Source organism: Lingula anatina, chromosome 1, assembly GCF_051362555.1.
Source record: "Lingula anatina isolate TDL-2025a chromosome 1, LinAna3.0, whole genome shotgun sequence".
Lineage (NCBI taxonomy): Eukaryota > Metazoa > Brachiopoda > Lingulata > Lingulida > Lingulidae > Lingula > Lingula anatina.
In genome coordinates, this window is record NC_141767.1 from 33,225,821 (window position 1) to 33,248,011 (window position 22,191).

Sequence of the window (22,191 nt, forward strand, 5' to 3'; positions counted from 1 at the left end):
ATCAAATCAAGGCAAAAACAAGCTTGGCAAATATCAAATGATGTGTACAATTTTGTCTAGAGTGCTGAAATGATAAAGTGCCTGGCAAATTTGACTTTTTAAAAACTTTATTATCATAATTATTATTATTTTATATTTATATATTTATTTTATTTTATTTATTTATTTTTTTGTGCAAGTGAAAAGTTGGCACCAGGAAAAGTTGGCACCAGGTATCTCTTCTGATTCACCATTGTTAAGCATTGTAAACACATACAGAGTTTGTTTGTGATTTTGGCCTACTTGACCTATTTATATTGGTCAGCATATGGAATAATTACTACCACCAAGGAGGTTATGTTTTCACCTCTGTTTGTTTGTCTGTCTGTCTGTCATCAACATAACTCAAAAAGTTATGGACCGATTTTGATGAAATTTTCAGGAACTACCAGAAGTGGGCCAAGGAACGGATGATTAGTTTTTGGTGGTGATCCAGATCAATAATCAATCAATAATCCAAAATATCAAAAATTTAGGGGTGAATCTGCATTGGATGGAGACTTTGCTGCCTTGGCGGAGGTCTGCGCTCTCTGAGTTCTTTTCTAGTTTTTATTAATCTGCTTAGGTCAGAAGTACAAATATAATCAGAAAGATACTGTATTGTTAATCTGATATAAAGAGGTTATGCAAATAAATTGCCACTATTTTCTATCTTTGTTTGCATGTAGTAAGTAGCATGTGACTATTATGGCATCATTTGTATTGGGGTATGGTATTTTTGTTCATACTGGTAGCTTAATTCTACCTTGTAGCTTCAGTATATGCTGGAATGACCCAGTTTATTCAGGAAGTGTAAGTGTGTATTAAGCCACTGATTAAGTCATGGGGTTAAAAGTGTTTGCAGTTTTGTTTGACAACCCTCAGGCTGTGTATCAGGCTGGTGCAACAATTACTGGCCATGTGCTTTTAGACATTGATGAGGAACTAAAAACAAGAGGTAAAATATTAGTCATATTTTATGTTTTGTTATATAGTGAAAATGGTTACATATACTTGTTTTGGTTTTACCAATAGCTGCACAATATACAAGTAGTTGTTAAAGCTAATGTACATTCTCAAGTGTGTGAGATGACACACATAACACACACATAACACACAGGTAAACATCTTAATCAGTTTTATGAACAGATGTGTGTAAGAATCCAAGTTGAAGAAGTCAAAACACATTGAACTTTCATCTTCTTTGAAGTATGGAAAATGTATAAATTATTTATTTCTAATAGTTGGCTTTACACTTGTCTCTGTTTTTACTAAGGATACTTAATGTTTTGCAGGAGTTAGAATAAAGTTTGAAGGAAGAGCTTATGTCCATTGGACTGAAACGAGAACTGAGAGCTATACTGATGGCAGTGGCAATAGGCGGACTCGGACATACACTGTACACTATTCTTCACATCAGAAATATTTTGAAACTAAAGTTATTTTGTATGGACACTGTGAGTATTGTTACTAAATGAAGAAAATGTAAAGTAATAATCATGCTTTCATTGCAATTAAAATTTAGTTAAGGATTCTTTCTCCTAATTATAATTAAGTTTACTCTCCAGATTTAGATGGAAATGAATTACTTAAATCACACCCATGCAGCTCTTCAAAAATACTTTTAAATATCACCCATATGACCTACAGCATGTTAATTCTAATTAAGTTATAATATTTTTACAATAGGATACCTTTTATTTTCACTTACTAGTACATGCAGTAATTTTGCTAGAAGACGGAATTAAGCTTAAATGGACATGAATAATCCGGCCTATTCAATATTATTTTTGGGATAAAGAGAAAACTCACAACATGCTTATATGAACAATCTTTGTTGTCAAGTTTATTTATTTTAATAAATATTTTAAAAAAGACAATTAATCAATCACTTAAAATTTTGCATTGAATCAAACTTGATATTGAGTAGTACTTTCATAATAATGTGATATCTTTATTTTAAAGCTCAGTCCAATGAGGCATTCTACCTTCCCCCGGGCACAAAAACATACCCATTCAGGTTTGATCTACCCCCATATCTACCTACATCATTTGAAGGGGAGTTCGGAAATATTCGCTACATAGCCAGAGCCACCATAGACCGACCATGGTGGTTTGATTATCACACCAAGAGGGGTGTGAATATTCTTAGTGTAAAAGATCTGAACACAAAGCCTCACTTGATGGTATGTTGATGAATCGCATCAGAAAATGATAGTAAACAGTTTTTAAACGTTATCATCCTTTCAGTTATGATGATAATTTTTCTTCTTAAAATGAATTTTAATGTACAATTTTTCTGTGTTAGAATCTTCTATTCTTTAACACTATTATATAGGCCACGCTCACAATTCGTAACTAGTCCTCTGATCAAATATGGCTAACCCCACTTGAAAGCAATGCTGAATAATCTCCTTATGGTCTCCCTGCCTATCACATGCGACATTCCTGCAGGGGTCTTGCAATTAAAGCTAAATTAAAATGGCTCTGAGATTTAATTGCTAGGCCCCTGCAGGGATGGAGTGTGTGTGAGGTGGGGAGTCCATTAGGGGATTAGGCTGCATTGCTTTTAAGTGGGTCAGCCATATTTGTTCCTCAGATCTGTTAGTCCGTGGATTGACTTGATCTGAAACTGCCATAGTTACAATGATACTTGTATAAATATATTGTATCTTTTAGACACCCATGGGAGTAGCTGATTCTAAGACTCTGTGCTGTCTTTGTTGTGCCTCGGGTCCAATTGAGGCCAAGATGTCTCTGTCAAGAACTGGATTTGTACCAGGAGAGAGCATCCCATTTCGCATTGAGATCACCAATAAAAGTAACTCTGACTTGACTGCTGTAAACGTTGAATTAAACCAGGTAAGTGGGCTGGTAAATTGTGCAATCTATGTAAAAATTCTTGCTTTGGTTTCCTTGAAAACTTTGTATTTTATTTATTTATCTTTATTTTTATTTTATGTGTTTATTTATTTTTTATTTTATTTGTTTTGTTTTTTTTTTTTTTTTTGTTTTTTTTTTTTTTGACAGTAATCTTTGTATGTATGTCTTTTTAGCATGTTTCCTTTTATGCGGAAGGATCAAGCAGACATTCCATGCGCAATGTTGCAAGCATGTCTCTTGGATCTATAGCTGCTACCAAAAGTGAAGAGTTTGACAATGTATGGCTAAGAATTCCTCCGGTCCCACCAACAGAAACAGAGCTGTGCAGAATCATACAAATAACATATCAGCTCAAGGTACCTTTTTAGAATTCAAAATCATATTTATCATGTCATAAAAAATTTTAAAGGTCCATATATCAACTATATCCAGCATGGCATTTCAGAAAAGTATTTTCATTTGCACTGAGAGACGTTCATAATCAGCACCCACAACAGAAATATAATTGAAGTATTTTAACAAACATGACAAATAACAATGTTTTTAATTTGATAATTAATTTTGAAAAATCTTGGTCAGATTTAGGTGTTCTGAAAATATTGAAACTGATCCATTAGAATGAATGAAAGTGTAAATGCTGTATATAATATTATGTTTTTACAGCTTATAGTTACTCCATCTGGTCCATCATTTAGTCTGAAAGTTCCACTTTCTGTCACTATTGGTACTATTCCTCTGCGAATGTCATCAGCCGACTATACGTATGGCACCTTTCAGTCAAGTAGTAAACCAACTGCTCCATTGCTGGACCAGGCTGCAGCAAGTGCCCCACCTGTGGAGGATTATCCTAACCAGGGTGAGATTAATTTCTGTTCAGCCTCTGCTTGCATTGCCACCTAAGCAACATTTCCATCAGGTCTCCATGGATCAACCCAACTTCACTGGGACTCTTAATTCCTGAATGCAATCAGTTTAACATATTACTAAACGTGCCTCTTCGATCATGGTGTAAAGTAGAATATAAAGCTGGTGATTATATGAGTACATTAAATTGAAACCAAGAGGAAACATGTCATTCATTTAAGCTGATTGCACTCAATGAGAGGCCCCGCAGAGTTGGGTCAATCCAAGTAGACTTAATGGTGTCTATGGGGATGGGGTAACACACATGGAGTGATGATGTATCAACACCAGGGCAGGCATCAAAGCCAAAATGAAAGTTTTTTACTCAAATTAGGGTCAATCCAAGGAGACTTATGGTGTCTATGGAAATGGGGTAACACACATGGAGTGATGAAAGATCAACACTAGGGCAGGCATCAAAGCCAAAATGAAAGTTTTTTACTCAAATTATTATAAAATCATGTGTTAGAGAAAGCAAAAAGAAAAGGATTTCTTGTAGCTGCCCACTAAACACACACAAGGGCTTAGCTAATCCCAGCGAATTTCATGCTAATGCAGTTATTTTTTATTACAACAATACATCTTAATTATCAACAAATTTGTCCTGAGTCAGCATAGTTTATATATGTCCTGAGGTTTTTTTTTTTTTTGTTGTTGTTGATTATTGTACATAATTTTCAGTATCATTTTGTCAAATATCTGTTTTATTTGAATGCATTAATTTTTTTTTCATTTCATTTTTTAGCACCTCCATCTTATGCTGAATGTGTATTTGGCAAAGTAAATATCAGGGATGATGAAGACAATGAACACACAACTGGAGATGTGGAGTTTACTCCTGTGTATACCTATTATGCTAACATGAAGACCAATCCAAGCTAACTACTTGATCAAACTAGTTATTGCAAATCATTATATACTGGTATTCTATAGTCATGCCAGTGCAAGCTGGTGCCAATTAAGTGCAATACACAAATAGATAAAGAATTAAGTTTGAAAAAAACTTTTTTCAAGAATTTTAGTAAATATTATAAAGATGTGATGCCAGATCAAACTTAATGATAATATCTATATATATATATATATATATAGGTAATTGCTATTTCAATCATCACTGAATCATTCACAACTCTTGTGACTGTACTATTAGAAACAACTGTAAGTTGAGGCAATAAAACCACATTGTCTGAAATTACCCCAGGGAATACCTATTATCCCCCCATCCCAAGTAGGGTTGGTATTCTTCAGTTCTTGTCAGCCTGTGGGTTGCTGGCCTGAATGCTGCAGCATTTTAAATGCAGTGACTAAGGGATTTCATAATTGTACTTTAAGCTATATAGTTTTGTCTGTAAGAAGTTGTTATACGTGAAGCAGTTTCTGTTTTACTGTACTGATCGAGATCACATTGAACTTCAAGCTCATGCATTAAACTTGACAAGATATTAAGAAATAATTGTAAACACTGTAAGAAATTATTAAATAGATAGAAACATAATTCATATATCTGCAGTACTGTCAACAATCACTATGTGGTTGTATCTTGAACAGATTTTAAATTATTGCCAGGGGTATCATAATTGTGTCATGTCATTTCATTGTGATGTGGGCCATGGAGATATTCACTTTTATAAGTCTTATGAATTTTACCTCAAACTTTCAGTTTTTAAAACACAGGATCAATATGTGTAGGCCTCAGTCTGCTGATAGTGTTGGTTTGCAGCATTGTTATCTGTCAATGAGGCATTATTTATTTTACAGTAGTTTTCATAGATTTATTTAAAGATTAACTCCTCTCAATGTATAATTTGCTGCTAATAAGATTTACTTACGTATCTCAAACATTCTTCAGAGAGTGGATGTCGTTAGTCTGCTGTTGAGTATGAAATTGATTAAAGAATTTTTTTTTTTGACTAACATTTTTATTATTTTGTTATAAGAGATTGTTGCCTTCTTTACTTTGAACTATTAAGATGTTGCACTGGCATTGTGGGGTCCGCCATATAGATAAACGTCCCAATAAAATATTCGCCCCGATAGATACGTCTCTATACATACACGTCTCAATAGATTTACGTCTCGTTAAATTTACGTTCCGATAGATCCACCAACAGATTCCTATAAACCCACGTATCTTTAGATCCAGGTACCGCTAGATCCATCTATCTGACATCGTAATCGGCTAAAAGGCCCATATCAACTTGCGTTGTGAAATTTAGAACACATTTTTATGTTCTTTTTTGTTTTGTTTTGTTTAGAACACATTTACATGTAAATTCAGAACACTTTTTACATGTTCGAATGTTACATTTTGAGAACACTTTAAACAGTGTTCTGACGCTAGAACAGTAATTAAGCGTTGTGAAATATAGAACACACTTTTGTTCTTTTTATGTTCTTTCACTGAGTATTGTGTGAAAACGATCTAGTAGAATAATATATTGCTGACTGCGTACTGCCGTTTTAAAGAAGTGCATTTTATGTACTGAGTAGTATACCAACCATTTCGAGCAATAGTGTACCTCTATCGGTATTTGGATCTAAAAATACGTGGATCTATAGGTATGCGGATTTAAAGGACGTGGGTTTATGAGGACGTCATATCTATAGGAACGCAAATATATAGGACAGCAGAAAAAAATCGGATCTATCGGTATTTAAATCTAAAAAGACGTTTTTTCCGTTTTTCCTTTATGTATCTATCGGTAACGGGAGTATAGGGACGTGTAATATTTTGGGACTAAATTTTATCCGTACGTACCCGGCATTGTATGTGACATAATGTTGCATTGGCTTAGTGCACTAATTTGGGTGTTTAACCCTTTATATAAACCTATTTGAAGTGCAATGTTGAGGTTGATGTGTGCCCCAGCAGAAATATGCTAGCATGTATTTTGCTTCATTCATAACAAGTATAAAATAGAATGAAAAAGTTATTGATCATTTTTATAATTATTTATATTTATTTATTTACTGTTTAGAGACTAGAGATTCACCTGGAGATTTGAGACTTAGAGGTTACATTATTTCATTATTTCAAATTCAGACCTGGAAGAAAAGTTTTTGTTGTAAGCAAAAAAAAAACAAGTGATTGTATAATATTTATTACCATGTGGCAGCGTGTTTTTTTTTTTTTTTTTTTTTTTTTTTTTTTTTTTTTTTTTTTTTTTTTAAGAATACAAGATAAATTTTATTAAAATTCAAAATTCACAAATTATATGACTCAGTGTTTTGAAAGGATTTTGGAGGTGCATTGTCTTAGGAAAATGCACCACAAGATAAACGGATCCATTTCTCCCTTTATAATGGTTAAAGTCTGAGTGAATAAACGTTGAATATAACTGGCAACTTCTTGGAAGTTTCCACTACATACATGTATTATGAGTTTCTGCATGATTGTGACAGGTGAGATTGAAGGAGTTGTCGTAAAAACATTTTTAAAAGGAGAGTTTTCTATATTGAGGCAACACGATTGATAAATAAAATTCTGTGCTTTCGATTTGGTTTTGATGTGAGTGTTAAATGGATTTTTGTCAGTGTGAGATTTTATGTATTTGCCAAATTATGTATTACGACAGCCACAGACGTGAGTAATGATCACGTGATGTTTCAAGATGGCGACTCGAGAACCACCCCCATTTGAAGATCAAGAATATGAAGAAAACGAACAGGATAATGATGATTTGTTTTCTTCTCCACCAGAGGTAAGATAGAAAAATCTGTGCTTAGGCCATGTGAATACTTATATGTGCATGTCTCTGCTGCAACAGTTCGAGACCTACCCCTAGTGTTTGGCACCTGCCGGTATTTGCGGATTTAGTCATGGGACTTTCTCGGTAGTAACTGATACACAAGTTAGTATTAGTTATGTATTACTTGAAGAGTTACAGAAATAATTATATCCAGGGAAGGTTTATTTTGCTTTTTTGTTTTAGTTTTTAAAACAATTGAAAATTGTGTACTTAACACACAAACTTCGAAGACAATCTGCTATCCATGTACTGGTAGTTCCCTGTTCAATTTGCTAAACCCCCAGTATTACCATATGCACAATTCGTCAAAGGATGCAGTACTGGTCATTAGGGGAATGAGTTTTCAACAGCTAAGGGAAAACCTTTTTGTGTGGCCTTTTTGTGTAACCTTAAAATGCCTTTGTGCTAGATGGGTTGGTGCTTTTCCCACATGGCATACTGTACATACATGTGTATAACCAGGAAGATGAAATAACATTCTATTTCCAAATAGTTTTTATTATAAAAAATGGACTATATTCTAGATATTAAAATATAACAATTATTGTTAATCTTTTATGATATATATCACTGTCTTTACTTTTAGTACTGATTTGATGGGTGCATTATAATGGACCTAGCTTATAAATATGATTTATGCACCATATATGTGTATTTTTGATTAAAATCTTTTTACCTCACACAGACAAAAGCCCCTGAACAGAAGGCTGTTATGGAAGAAGTGGATATGAATGATAGTAAAGATGATGATGATAAGGATGATCTTTTTGCAGGTAAATTATTTTGTTTGAACCATTTATGCAGAATTTAAGTGCAACTTTTATAAGATCAGTTTTGTGCACTATGAATGGGGTTTTTAAGGTTCATCTCATTGTTTTCATTCTAATAAGGCATATATTGTCTACCAAACCTTTTTATTTTTGTAAAATAGATAACAGTAAAAGACATGACTTGAAAAAAGAAATTTTAATGTTTCAAAATGGTAACAGATTAGCTTGCATTTCATATATGAAAATGAATATTGTTTAGTAACATTATATCCTTCATTGCCCAATTTTGAGATAAAAAAGTGATATGATCAAAATAATCACCGGTACATTACAGTTACATCTGTTAATTGCTTTTTTATACATATCATGTTCTGTTTTTCAGATGCTAACACAGAAGTCCCATTAAATGACAGTGCAGACAAGCCTGCAGAGGTTGTACCAGAGGAACAAAAAGAAGATCCAACACCAGAGGATGAAAAGAAAGACGATGATGAAGATGATAGTGATAAGGCACCAGCAACAACAGAGGTGTCTGTGACCTCGGCTTCTGCTGCAGCACCCACCACAACTAAAACTACCACTACAGCATCTGCATCTGCAGGGAAATCAAAAGAAGAAGTAAGATTTGTAGAAGATAATTTATTGTAAGATGTTTGTCTCTAGAGGTAGTACATTTAGTCAAACAATGATAGCATTAAGATAGAGTGAAAGTTATTATTGAAGTATGGTTTGTGGAAAAAAAAGGGGGAAATAGTCGTGATTGAAAGGAAAACAGCTGCTAGACAAGTTTTTTTTCAAGAAATGGATGGACATTTAAAAGAAAAAAGGATAGAGAAAACAAACTGGATTATCTACCAGTCTGTGTTCACATCCTGGGTAGGCTTAAAATATCCCATGTAGTTTTTTTTTTTTTTTTTTTTTTTTTTTTTTCAATTCTAGTTAATTGTGGTTCTCATAAAGGTCCTAATATTTTTCAGAATTTAACCACAGATTTTAAGACAATTTAGTTGATATTTTATAACCCATTGTCATTTAATATGTTTGCAAATTACTACCCTCCCCTGCCCAAAACAAAGCCTTAAGGGGTAATGAGGTTGACAGGTCTAGGTCACTGAATGTTCCCTTTTTTTTCTTTTACTAAACTGAGTAGATATAAACCTTTTGCATAAATATAAGTAAGGCTGTATTCTTAGAGCTTTTAGATCGATCTATCCCTGCGGGAGTCTCACTAGATTACTGTCAGATAATCTGGCTTAAATGTCCTACTACAAGCTGTAAGGGGGTAATTAACTTTGGTGACAGCTATTTAGTGTGAACTCCAGGGAGTTAGGTCGATCTAAAGTAGATCGATCTAATCTCTGGAAATGGGGTCTAAGTCATTATGTGTAGTGTGAAGGATGTCACAGATCACATGACAAAAATTGTGGTAAAACCAGTATGGACATCACAACTCATGACTGTCACAGAAATGCTGAGTTCAACCACAGAATCACAAGATGTTTTTTAAGGTCACAAGGCATCTTTGTCACATGAACCGCTATCTTCACTGTTCAGTTTCTTAGGGTCACACACACTGTGCAGTTATGGGATTTGTGAGTCATTTTGTAGATTTATTTTCTGGAAAGTGTGATAATATCTAGGTCAGATGAGTATATTGCTTGCTATTATGGTGATGATCACATGACACAGTGAAGAGACATGGAACAACCAGACTTGGAACGCTCTATTAAGATTGTGCCAATTGATTTTGCATATAGGTGCATGCGTTACAGAGATATAAAAAAGAAACTTTTGAAAGAAGTAAGTTTGTTTAAATACAGCATTGATTTTAAGATGTTGAATGAGCATTATACCTTATGGGTTTTTTTCCTTTACACAAGTTCATATCATCCTGCTTTATAGGTAATTTCATATTTTTTCTCATTTGCAAAGATAATTGAGGTCACAAATTACACCCAGTGCAGCAGGCACATTATACTCTAGGATATAAGAAAGGGTAGAAATTAAATCCCAGCAGAGCGTATTAAGACATATTTTAGATTGTGGCAAGGTTGCAGGGCTTGACACTACCGTAACTTTTTGCAATCCTGGCCCGAGATAACAGTAAATATTGCAAGAATGATTTGACACATGACATTTTACTTGCTCTTTGGGCTGGTGACCCCATCGATTCAATGGCCCTAGGTTGGTTTTCAGTTCCCCAGGGCCATTGGGCCACCTTTAATGTCAAGCTTTGGGTTGATATTCTCAATATATAATACTGTTCCAGTTTGTGTTATTTATTACATGTAGCTTGTTCAGTGAGAATTTTAAAATCTACATGTAGCAACTTTGAAATAATTCACCTCATGTGACATTGGGTGTTGTATTGAATTACAAAACTGAGTATTATTCATAAGCTCTTAAAGCAGCTGTAGGTTAAGTCTTCATTTTGTCTGTCATCTGCTTAATATATGTGAGGTAGAGGTTGATAAAGAGAAAGGGAGGCAAACTACATGGTTATAACTACACGGTGAATGTATTTCCTGGGGGTGTATTTTCCTCTGAAGCCAGCATCATTTGTACAATATTTTGCTGTTAGCATCTTTGAATTGGATTAATGGACACAGCTTAGTCTTATTTATGGCATGTGTTTTATCTAAGCTTGACTACAAAGAGATTTCTTGTCTAGAAAAAAGTGATAATATAAAATGAGGATCATATAAGGCTCCCAAAAATATAATTAAATTATGAAAAATCTGTCACCTTTGGAATAAAAAAACTGTACGTGTAGCTGTTTTGATGTGGTACAGTATGATTATGTATTACTCATATATTTCCAGAAGGAGGAGGAGGAAGGAGGTGACAAGTTCAGTTTAGAGATCAGTGTTGGTAACCCACACAAGAAGGGAGATGGCATGAGTTCCTATATGGTGTATGATGTTAACACAAAGGTATATGATAGTAGAAACATTCACGTTGCAGTCTTCAGACTTCAAGAGCCTGCTGCTTTTGTAGTAATGTGATATTTTGCAAAAAGTTGCATGTCAGTTGCTTTTATAGAGATATCTATATCTGTAATCTATAATTTGTTTTAGATTCAAAGTTCCTACTAGTTTTTACTTCGGGGGTACTTTAAATTGTGCTGTTTATTTGTTTGTTTGTTTGTTTGTTTATTTATCTCTCCTCACTCAAACTTGACAAAAGTATTAATAAAGGACAAACACAAGTCAGAATGATGTTTGAAATTTGACTGATTACAGCAACATTTATTGCAATGTCCCTCTGATAAGAAATATGATGTAAATTTAGTAGGCTAGTGAATAATGTTGAGTAATAACATTTAATAATGGTTAGGCCTGAAAAATAACATTAAAAAAATATATATATGATTTCCAAATAAATAGTGCACATATTTCAATATTTGGGGTTGCAAAGAGGCCAGTACACTATTTTTTTTCTAAATTGCATAGGTAAATGATTTTGATTTGTCAGTTGGTTGATTCACAAAAGATATAAATTTAATGAAATTGACTTTTGTTATTTTCAGACAACCATTCCAGCTTTTCAAAAGTCTGATTTCTCAGTTACCAGACGTTTCAGTGATTTCCTTGGCCTCCATGATAAGTTGACAGAAAAACACCTGATGTTAGGACGCATTGTACCACCAGCTCCAGAGAAAAGTGTCATAGGTACTCTGACGTTTATATCCTGTAATTGATTTCTAATAATTTTTGTTCAGTTGAGGACATTTTTTCATATATGCTTTGTAATGCTTAGAGGACCATTCCCACATACATTTGGATCGATCTATCTCCCTGGGAAGTCTCACTAAATTGCTATCAATGTAACTGTCTCAAATGTCTGTCACACCTAGTAAAGCTGTTAAGGGGTAATTATCTTTACCTGCTAGCTGATTCGGTAGGCGTGACAGACATTTAAGCCAGTTAGTTGATGGCAATTTAGTGAGTCTCCCCAGGGAGTTAGACTGATCCAGATGGATCGATCTAGGCATGGGAACCCAGTCTATGTGTCCTTAAATTTTAATTTAATTTGATATCTTTACAAGTTAAAATGCTGTCAATATTGATGAGTTCTTACCTGCTAATGAACAATAGGTTGAATGCACTTAACAATCAGAAATGTCTTATTTATTTATTTCATTTCATTTCATTTTTTTTTTTTTTTTTTTTTCAAAAATTATATTGAAAATGGAATCATTTTATATTTTAGGTATGACAAAGATAAAGATGTCCAAGGAAGACCAGGGTTCATCTGAATTTGTGGAAAAAAGAAGAGCTGCATTAGAAAGGTATGGGTATTACCAGATTTTAGGGTAATGCAATTGGTCATATTTATTAGGCAACTTGTATTCTGTATTAAGCAGAGTTGTGATCTCGATAATTTTCTCTCAGTCGTCAGCTAAGCCAATATGTCAATGTTAATAATAACTTTTGAACTGGGATGATAAACATGTTTATGTTATGAATGAATTCTTATCATTCCTTGTGTATAGATACCTGAATCGCACAGCAGCACACCCAGTATTGAGAATGGATCCTGATTTCCGAGAGTTTCTGGAGCTGAATGGGGACCTTCCCAAGGCCACTAATACATCAGCTCTGAGTGGGGCAGGAGTGATGAGGCTTTTTAATAAAGTTGGTGATGCCGTAGGAAAGATAACCTTTAAAATGGACGAGACTGATCAGGTGATTAGATCCGTTATCTTTGGTTAATATAGCTTTAATTGTGAGTCGTGAATGTTCCTGAAGTCGGTTGTATGTATATAAGGCTGGCCAGCGACTCTAGTAATGTGTTAGAATATGCTGAACATTTATACAATGTCACTCATACAGCCCTCTTGTTTATTATGATGCGACAATTATAATAGCAGGTTTTGCAGACATTTTCTTTTACCTTTTGCTTGAGTTGCTCAGACACTTGTTTGCAGCTTTTATGTTATGCTTTGTGTGGATCTTTTTTTTATGTAAAGGCAGTGTGCAGTGAAAGAAAAGTGTTAAAAATTGTGCTTTTGTTTGAAAAGTTGCTGATAGTTATTTTTCATATTGTTTTAGGTTCATTAACAATATTTCATGATATTGTGAGTCAGACTAACTAATTGAGGTTTATGCAGTATTTGTATGTACTTTTAAACAGTTTATTCTTAATCTTTTAAATATTACCCCAAAAAAGTGATTTCTGTAAGGGGACAGTTTATATTGTTGTGAAGGACATGTAAAGGTAAAGCTATACACACATCTAGATTTTATGGTTCTTCCCAAGTGATCAATGTAATGTGTTATGTATCATGATTTTGAAATTCATACTCTGTTACATAGCCTCATTTTGAACTGCCCTGGTTTCTGAGTGCTTATCTTTGCCAACCTATCCTCCCATTTGAATGCTCTCAGACGGATTTTGATTTTCAGGTAATAGGATTGTAGCATGCTTTTTTCTATTCAATTTGGCAATGTCTTGCTGTCTCTTCAATTTCTTCAAGCTACATTACTGTAAAACCTGTTCAGACATGAATGTTTGTCTTGTCAACAGCAGTTAAAGTCCTTCTAGAACTTCATTTTCTATATCAATGTACTCTTCTCTTTTGGTAAAACTATCATGTTGTTTCTTTATGTTCTTTTGCCAGTAGGAACAGTTGGCATTGTTACAACTTTCCTATCCTCAACATAACTTGTTATGTATGAGTTTTCAGCATGAGTCAGTGTAAGTCCAGTTTCAGAATCAAAAATTTGATTTTGATTTTTTAATGACAAATAATATTGAGTATTCTTGTAGCTTTTGAACAAGATATTTATTTTTTGATATTTGTCTTACAAAACTTTTTTTTATCAAAAAGTTTTATAGTTTTCTTCTACAGGGCATTAGTCAGGCAACCATTCAGCTGTCTTTTGAATTCAATATTTCAATTTTGGAGAGCCATTCTATAGATTTATATTACAGGAGGATAGGGAGTCTCCACAGCCTCATTATGAGAATGAATTTATAGGAGTCCCTATTCCTAAACCCTGGCTAAACACATTTACAAAAATGTATTATTCTTTAAAGACTGTTTTCCAGACTATTATATTGCAAAAACAAAATTTATGTTGGTACATCTAATCAACTTGTAAAAATTCTGAAATGATGAGAATGATGGTTGCATGGTAGTTATAATGTAATCTTTTATTTTCCTCTTTGTCATTAGAATGTTAGAAAACGGTTTCCCTGTCTATATCTATGTGGTGCAGATGTTTTATTTTATAAAGTCATTTGTAAAGAGAAGAGCTGGAATAATAGAAAGGCATTTATTATTGAATAATAGGACAATATGGTAAAGAAACTTAAAGGTTTTTTAAAAGATGCTTTAAATGTGTTGTAAAAACTTATTTTCTGAATCAGATATTGCTTGCTTTTTATTGTTCTTCTTTCTTTGAGTTCTACATTGATGTTGCACTTTCTACTTAGTATTTTTTACATAGCTGTTCAAGTTTGCCTGCTCATTGACGTCAATGTTTTCATAGCTTACAGACCCAGGTGTTATTATCAGGCTATCTGATTGAGTGTTTTTCTGGTATAGCACATTTTATGTAGGATGATTGATGTGACACTTTCAGGTTATGTAATATCTGATAAAATATGACGTGTTATCTTATGTAACATGTGTGAACTACAGTGTATCTGGGAACACGTCAGCATTATGAGTACATTTATATTGTAGTTGAAATTGGGTGCCTTGAGGGATATATATGTATATTCCTGTGTAAAATCATATCTGTATATATTATATATTCCATGCTATTTCCATGAACCCAATACATGTACTTACTGCATGAGTCACGCACTTTTGATGTTTTAATTATTCAGTTGAGACAAATAAAAGATTCTTGACTAAGATAACATTTAACTGAAGATTATTTAGTATTTGCAACAATACAGCTGGGCAGCCTTTTGTATAGAGTACAAGCATAAATAGCTTGCCTTTTTTTCAGTGAACACTATATATAAACAAGTGAAACGAAATTTTAACTTACTGTTTTTGTGTTTTTAGTGGTTTGAAGAGAAACAGCAGCAAGTGGAGAGCTTGGACACCCATTTAAGAAAATTGCATGGAAGTGTAGAAGCTTTGGTAGTTCATAGAAAAGGTGAAGTCACACCTTCATTAGTTAAAATTTTAAAATAAAATATCAGTGAATTTTTACACTGTAGCGAATACTTTATAACTATATTAGTTTGGACTTTTTTTCAAATGTGTATGTAGATTATAATGAAGGTTTTATGTGCACTAATCTTCCGGGAGAACATTTCATAAGAACTTTGGGTTTGAATAATACAGGGAGCTGGATGCAGCAGAATGTGAATAGTGGTGTTATGTGCTAGCAGGTTTGCCTGTACATTTCATATCGGAGAAGTTCAGCATGTACCAGAAAAACATCTTAATTTAGAGATATACGACCTAAGAATCAATGATATTTTTCACCCACTAGATTTGTCACAGATGACTGGATCATTCGCCAAGAGTGCTGCCATGTTGGCTAATGCAGAAGAGCACACGGCGTTGTCTCGTGCAATTTCCCAGCTGGCAGAGATTGAGGAAAAGATAGAGCAGTTGCATGAAGATCAGGCCGACACAGACTTCTATGTATTTGCTGAGCTTCTGAAAGACTACGTAACACTTATAGGAGCTGTCAAGGTGAGTAGCAGTTGTTTGGAACTTGGGTCGCCACATGCAGTTGCTTTTTTTTTTCTTTTTTTGACCATATACACTGTATGGAAAACTGTGTTAACGAAAATGACTTCATTTTACATGTGAGTTTTGGGTTAAATCCTGGGAGACGTCTTTTAGTTAGAACACCATGTAAACTTAGCAAGAAAGAGAACTACAAATGTTAGATCCAGTACTTTGACTTTTTGTATAATGACAGAAAAAACATCTTCAGCTAATTTGTTGAGATGGGCGGATAAAAAATATTATGCAATGTAATCATGAATGATTATATTTGTGTATGCAATTCACTTTGTTTTTAGCTGATGAAAGTTTCTGGAAAAGTAGATTGGACTGCTATTATGTTCAGTATTATCATGATGTATAGACGTGAGATATCAATGTAATCAATTTGATTGAGCCAATTAGATTTCAGTCAAATGATATTTTATCTATGGATACACATAGAATTACAGGGAAAAAGATAATGAATAAAAAATATGTCGATGTTTTTGAACATTCAAGACTTATTGAAAATGCTTTTAGCTCATCAACCAATATATTTAAGCATGCCTTTTTTCCAATTGATATGGAATATGTTTGGTATTTAAGCCCTTATTCTCTTATGATTTAATTGATCCCAGCATGCAGTATAAGTTCAGATAAAGTTCATTTACACATCCTTTAACTGTGACCCCATTCTCATAGACACCATCGGTCTATGTAGATCAACTCTGGAGGGACTCTCGCTGAGTGCAGTCAGCTCAACATATAAAAATGCCTCCTCCTGGTGTTAAGAACAAGAAAAGCCAGTGATTACACGAGTACGTTGGAAACAAGAAGCAGCGTGTTATTCAGCTAAGTTGATTGGACTTGGTGAGAGTTCCCACAGTGTTTGATTGATCTACGTAGGTGGATGGTGTCTATGGGAATGGGGTCTAAGTCTCTATAGAATATATCAGTATCAAAATGTCAGTCTTAATAGATCATTAAATGGTGATATTGTTAAACCCGTTCAATGATTAGAGCATGGAATTTGACTTTTTGCATGTATGAGTATTATATGATGTCTTACATTGCAGTTTACTAACTGCTGCTCATTGATACAGACACACTCAAATCACACTGCTGTATAGTAATGTAGCATTTATGAAGATATATGTTGGTAGTTTGAAGTGAGGCCCACCTCATGGGAATGCCAGTGAAATAATCACATTGAATGGAATAGCTTGGGAGCAAATAAAGCTACTAGCTCGTATGTAAATATATCATGAGACAGTTACTGCAGTTAATCCCAGTTTATTATATTTTGATGGCAGCTGTAGGTAGGGATCTGTAGGGAGGATTTTAAACCTGATGATCTCCATATTTAGGTTTCCTGTTGTTGTTATCATCATTATACAAGTATATAAACAAGTTTACAGAATTTAGGAAATATCTAATAAACTGTGTAAATGATTGAGGAAGGTTTTGTGGTATCTTCACCAATGGTAAACTAATAGTTTTATCATTAAATTTATATATTTGAATGTAGAAGGTAAGGTATTAGATGTATATTGTTTCTGAGTTTCTCAGAGGATTGCATAGTTGACCATTAGGAAATTATTGATAAATAATTAATTCACACACTGTGATTGCAATATATTGTAACCACCTTCAAAAGCTGTGCGCTCATTTTTTTTTTTTTTTTCATTTATTTGGTTTATGACAACAATGATTCACTTTTTATTTTCATCAAATGATGAGTAGAAAGCTGAAGGCACCATTAAGCAATTTTGCCACCTGCACAACTTCAGTGTTGAGATAGAAAGTGAACATTGATGTGTGTTATGGGCATACATTTATGCATAGCTTTGTGAAAAACTCCTGGCAATCAATTACAGCTGCCAGTATATGTCTAGCCACATGGGCTGGTAATGCATTATTTTCCCACTCTAATTTTAGTCCATAATGAAGCTTAGGTTCTACAATGTATTTACAATTGCAGCTAGGATCAGATAATGTGAATGTTAATCTATCGGTTTCATAAAGATGTAATGTATTTACTCTAGGTAAACTTAATTTCCCTTTTTAATGGAATATTGAGTTATACATGCTTTTGATCAATTCAGGCAAATTCTGAGCGCTTGACAGATGAGCTGAAATTGAATGAAAACAAAAGATGTCTTCATGTCAGAATTTGTAGAACCAAAGTTGGTGCTTTATATTCATTGCTTATTTTGTGCAGTAAGGTGTCCCTACAATAATGAAGCCGTTCGACAAGATTTCCAGATAAGAAAGAAAAATAACATCATGGAAAATTGGTTTCTTGTATTAAGTATTATCAAAGAGAAATGAAGTAATAAACTTTAGTCATGTACCCCATGGGTATTAGATGTTAGGCCATCTGATCAATGCAATATGGGGGAAAATTTCAATAATACATTCCCAGCATATTGGTTTTCATGCTCAGTTGTCTGAAGATGTGATGGTTAGGTGTATACTGTCAAAAGCTGTCATCAGGATGTGAACACTTGACATAATGGCATTATATGCTTGGGCTGATTCAGTCAGCTTGGGTGTCAACACAATGTCTTTGGCAGGTTTTTTTTTTTTTTTTTTTTCCCCCTGCATCTGTGGGACTCACTTTTCTAGTGAAAGATTTCTAGTCTGAATTGATATTCTGCAGCCTCCAAAAAATAACAAGATAAATATATTAATTAATAAAAATGAATAAGCACTAAGTCATTAATAGAGTGAGGTTTATGTTGGATATCCTTAGTAAGTTGTAGTGACCATAACTAAAGATTTTATCTCTCAGTTTTGCTGAAGGAGATTGTCTACAGTCACCTCCCTTATGTTGATTCTGTTATTTAATACACAAGGTATATTTCGTAATTATAACATTATTGTTGTTATTACTGATATAATAGAAATTGATCGGTAAATATCAATAAAGTTAATTTTTTTTAATAAAATCGTTTAAGACACACCTTACTGTTTGCCATCAAAATAGAAGGGGGTCATTTGTTTAAATGCTGATTGCCTAATTGATTGTGCAAATATGTAAAACAAAACTTTCAATTTTCTCAGAAGCTATGATTAAAAGATATTTTTATAGAATCCTGATGAAAAATGCATGAACAGCAGTTATACACGAAAACAGTTTAAAACATTTAAAATGACCAATTAGCCTTTAAGTTAATCGTACCACACAAAGTCAGTTAATAATACCCCACTGGGTTTTGTATTCTGGTGTTTGCTGGCAGTAGGATATAACACACTTCACTAATTAAAAGTATTCTCTGCAGATTAAGATTTCGTTTGGTTTGTGTCTTATTGATTTCAGCATGTTTGAAACGCCTTAAGTACACACAGACAGGAACATTTGGATTGTGTATTCCTGCCTGTTCACGGCTATTGGGTGTGTTTTAAATAGGCAGTTGGCAAGAAATGTATTTAAAGAAAAAATTTTCTTGCTGTGCAGGACAATATTTTCCTCGTTTTGACACTGTATTTGTTGTTGTCATTGCGGTCACTATAGTTTGTTTTCCTCTAGGTAGTTTGTAGTGCCATATTTGATCAATGTAAATATTTTGTTTTGGCAAAAACTTGTATATTTTAATAAATATTGAAGTGTAATGCTGAAACCTCTACAAAGTACATAAACAGTACATTTAGAGTTTCTAATACAAGAAATGCATGACAAGTATAAATGTAAAGGACATGTTGATTAATTTTTTATTTACTAGATATGCTTGAACAGTGGTAGTTGAAAACTCTTGTAAAACTTTGTATGTTAATTGTTTGATGTCTTGCAATTGCCTGTCACAGTTTAAAATGTAATTTTCTTAATTTGTAATTGATTGCCATTTCAGGATGTTTTTAACCAGAGAGTAAAGGTCTATAAAGCCTGGAAGGAGGCCGAATCAATGCTGAACAAAAAAAGAGAAGCCAAGGTGAAACTGGAATTAGCCCACAAATCTGACAAAATTCCACAAGCTCAGTCAGAAATAGAGGAGGTTTGTTTGTATTTTGCCTAGCTTATTCTCTTAACTTTCATTCATGATAATGTGAGTCATAGTCTCTGCAAATGATCTCATTACTAAATACTTTAAGTCTTGGTTTTTCTTATGATAGCATCAAGCATTTTTTCTCATGGTTAGGTGGCAAAGATGCAATACATGTTCATGCAGTTCAGCAATATTATTATTATTATTATTGTTGTTGTTTTACATAAGAAAATTTGTTCTTTTCTTGAAGTTTGACATATGTTATGTGAGCATCATGTTTCATTTCAGTGGGAGGGAAAAGTAGAAAAAGGTCAAGAGGACTTTGAAAAAATATCAGAAAATATCCGAAAGGAGGTGGCCCGCTTCGACAAAAAGAGAGTGCGAGATTTTAAGATAACTATAATCAACTATCTTGAAACTCTTATGAATAATCAGCAACAGGTTTGTTATTTTCCTATGAATAATCAGAAACAAAACTTTTTTTTTAATTCTAACCAGTAAAAGTTTAGAATAAGCATCTTCAAAAAAAAACAAAATTACTTGATACAAAGTTAAAGCTATTGATTCAAAGTTTGATGGAGAAATAATTGTGTATGATGACAGTATTCATTGATCAGTTATAAGCAAGATTTGTACACAACCTGATAATGTTCTTCTAAGCATTCTTTTTAATAAGATGAAACATTGTTGATGGGACAAATGTTAGTGAATCAATGAAAAGAGAAATTTGGAACTTTTTTCATTTTCTTTCAGCTGATCAAGTACTGGGAAACATTCCTTCCAGAAGCAAAGGCAATTGCTTGATAAAAGTAGGAATTGGAAAGAAAGACAAAAATAAACAGAGACTGATCTTTGTTTGACACTTGAAGAGACTTTTAAGTATCATTACTGTACATAACTATGAAATATTATTGGCACTGAAATCATGTCAATCTGCCGTTGTTATTTACCCATCATTGAAAATGAATATATTTACCCATCAGAAGTCGTGAGATTTTGAACAAGTGTTTAAGGAATAAATTGCCAGTTAGGAAAACTCTTGCAAAGAGAAAATATGTATGTTCATTCATGTATGAATCTTTAAGTAGATGCTGCACATTGAAATGTATAACAGTAGTTCAAACCTGAGACAAATTGAATGTAAATCTACTTTCCACTTTAAGTTGTATCGCTTAGCGTAGACATTGCTGCGGTTAACCTGATGAATGACTTAATGGTGGAGCTGATTGACTGTTCATCAAATTTATTATCATTTGGTATAATTGAGCAAAGATGTAAGATATGATAAAGATATGAAAAAGTTATTTGTGTTTCAGTGTTGAAGTACCCATATTGCTGGCTTGTCCTCATATATAAAGATGTTCTGTTTCATGTCTTTGTTAAGTTTTTGCCAGCTTGTTAAATGTGCCTTCACTGTTGTTTCTTTCTGTTTATAATTCTACTTTGAGTGAGAGCTTCATAAGTATGAAATATAAACGAAACAAAACAAAAGAATTTATAAATGAAAAAATTTGTTCGAGTTTCATTTGCAATAATTAAAAAAGAAGAGCAAAATAAGACAACACAAGATAAGTTAGGAAAAAAACATTGGCTTTGTAGGTTTTGTTAAAGGTCTGAAAAGTGTCGAAATGGCTTTGTTAGTTATTTGCATATAGTGTATATATACATCACGTTGCGGCACTCTCTAGGGCTGATGGCTCCGATTAACTTGAAATCAAAAGGAAGAAAACCCTATTAGAATAATGAAGTTATGGGCAATACCATTATATGGTTTTAGAGAGCTTCGGCTTCCGTCTTTACTTGAAATTGTTAAATCAAATTCGACATGCGCTTCGAAATAGATACCAAAGTCTAAAATCAATTCTTTCTCTTGCAAAACTTTAGAAACGACTATCTGATAATTTGCACATTTCTAAATTTAAAGCTTGCACAGCATGTCGTCCCAAGCAGTATGAATCCCTATAGTTTTGACATATTAAAGGGGAACTTTGACTGTAATGGATTGAACCTCGCTTACAATGTGATCCGTGTTCCACTGGGGACTACTTGAAAATATCGTGCCATTAGTGCGATTAATTTTAAGTCACAATATTGCCTGATGGAGCGTCCATATCAGACTGCCACTCCCAGCAGAACTCGCTACGGGATGCTCTCTTCAGGGAATTGCCGAATATGCAACTGGTTGCCCATATTACAGT

At 33.5% G+C, this 22,191-nt stretch overlaps 2 protein-coding genes across 3 annotated transcripts; both read left to right on the forward strand.

Moving 5' to 3' along the window:
• The first annotated feature begins 255 nt into the window (after positions 1-255).
• Positions 256-7,505, forward strand: LOC106178683 (arrestin domain-containing protein 3-like). Its single transcript, XM_013561970.2, has 7 exons — positions 256-976; positions 1,314-1,475; positions 1,984-2,204; positions 2,698-2,880; positions 3,075-3,257; positions 3,565-3,757; positions 4,550-7,505. The coding sequence occupies exons 1-7, from the start codon at positions 862-864 to the stop codon at positions 4,684-4,686; spliced, it is 1,194 nt and encodes a 397-aa protein (XP_013417424.1). The 5' UTR covers positions 256-861; the 3' UTR covers positions 4,687-7,505.
• LOC106178690 (sorting nexin-2) lies at positions 7,340-21,364 on the forward strand. 2 transcript variants are annotated; one of them, XM_013561979.2, is made up of 12 exons: positions 7,340-7,505; positions 8,239-8,326; positions 8,706-8,941; positions 11,146-11,256; positions 11,853-11,994; positions 12,536-12,614; positions 12,819-13,011; positions 15,348-15,441; positions 15,784-15,989; positions 19,859-20,002; positions 20,282-20,434; positions 20,747-21,364. In XM_013561979.2, the coding sequence occupies exons 1-12, from the start codon at positions 7,416-7,418 to the stop codon at positions 20,795-20,797; spliced, it is 1,587 nt and encodes a 528-aa protein (XP_013417433.1). In that variant the 5' UTR covers positions 7,340-7,415; the 3' UTR covers positions 20,798-21,364. The 2 variants fall into 2 exon arrangements, with proteins under 2 accessions (XP_013417433.1, XP_086862232.1); XM_087006106.1 differs by lacking the exons at positions 7,340-7,505; positions 8,239-8,326; positions 8,706-8,941 and adding an exon at positions 9,958-10,123.
• Positions 21,365-22,191: the final 827 nt, after the last annotated feature.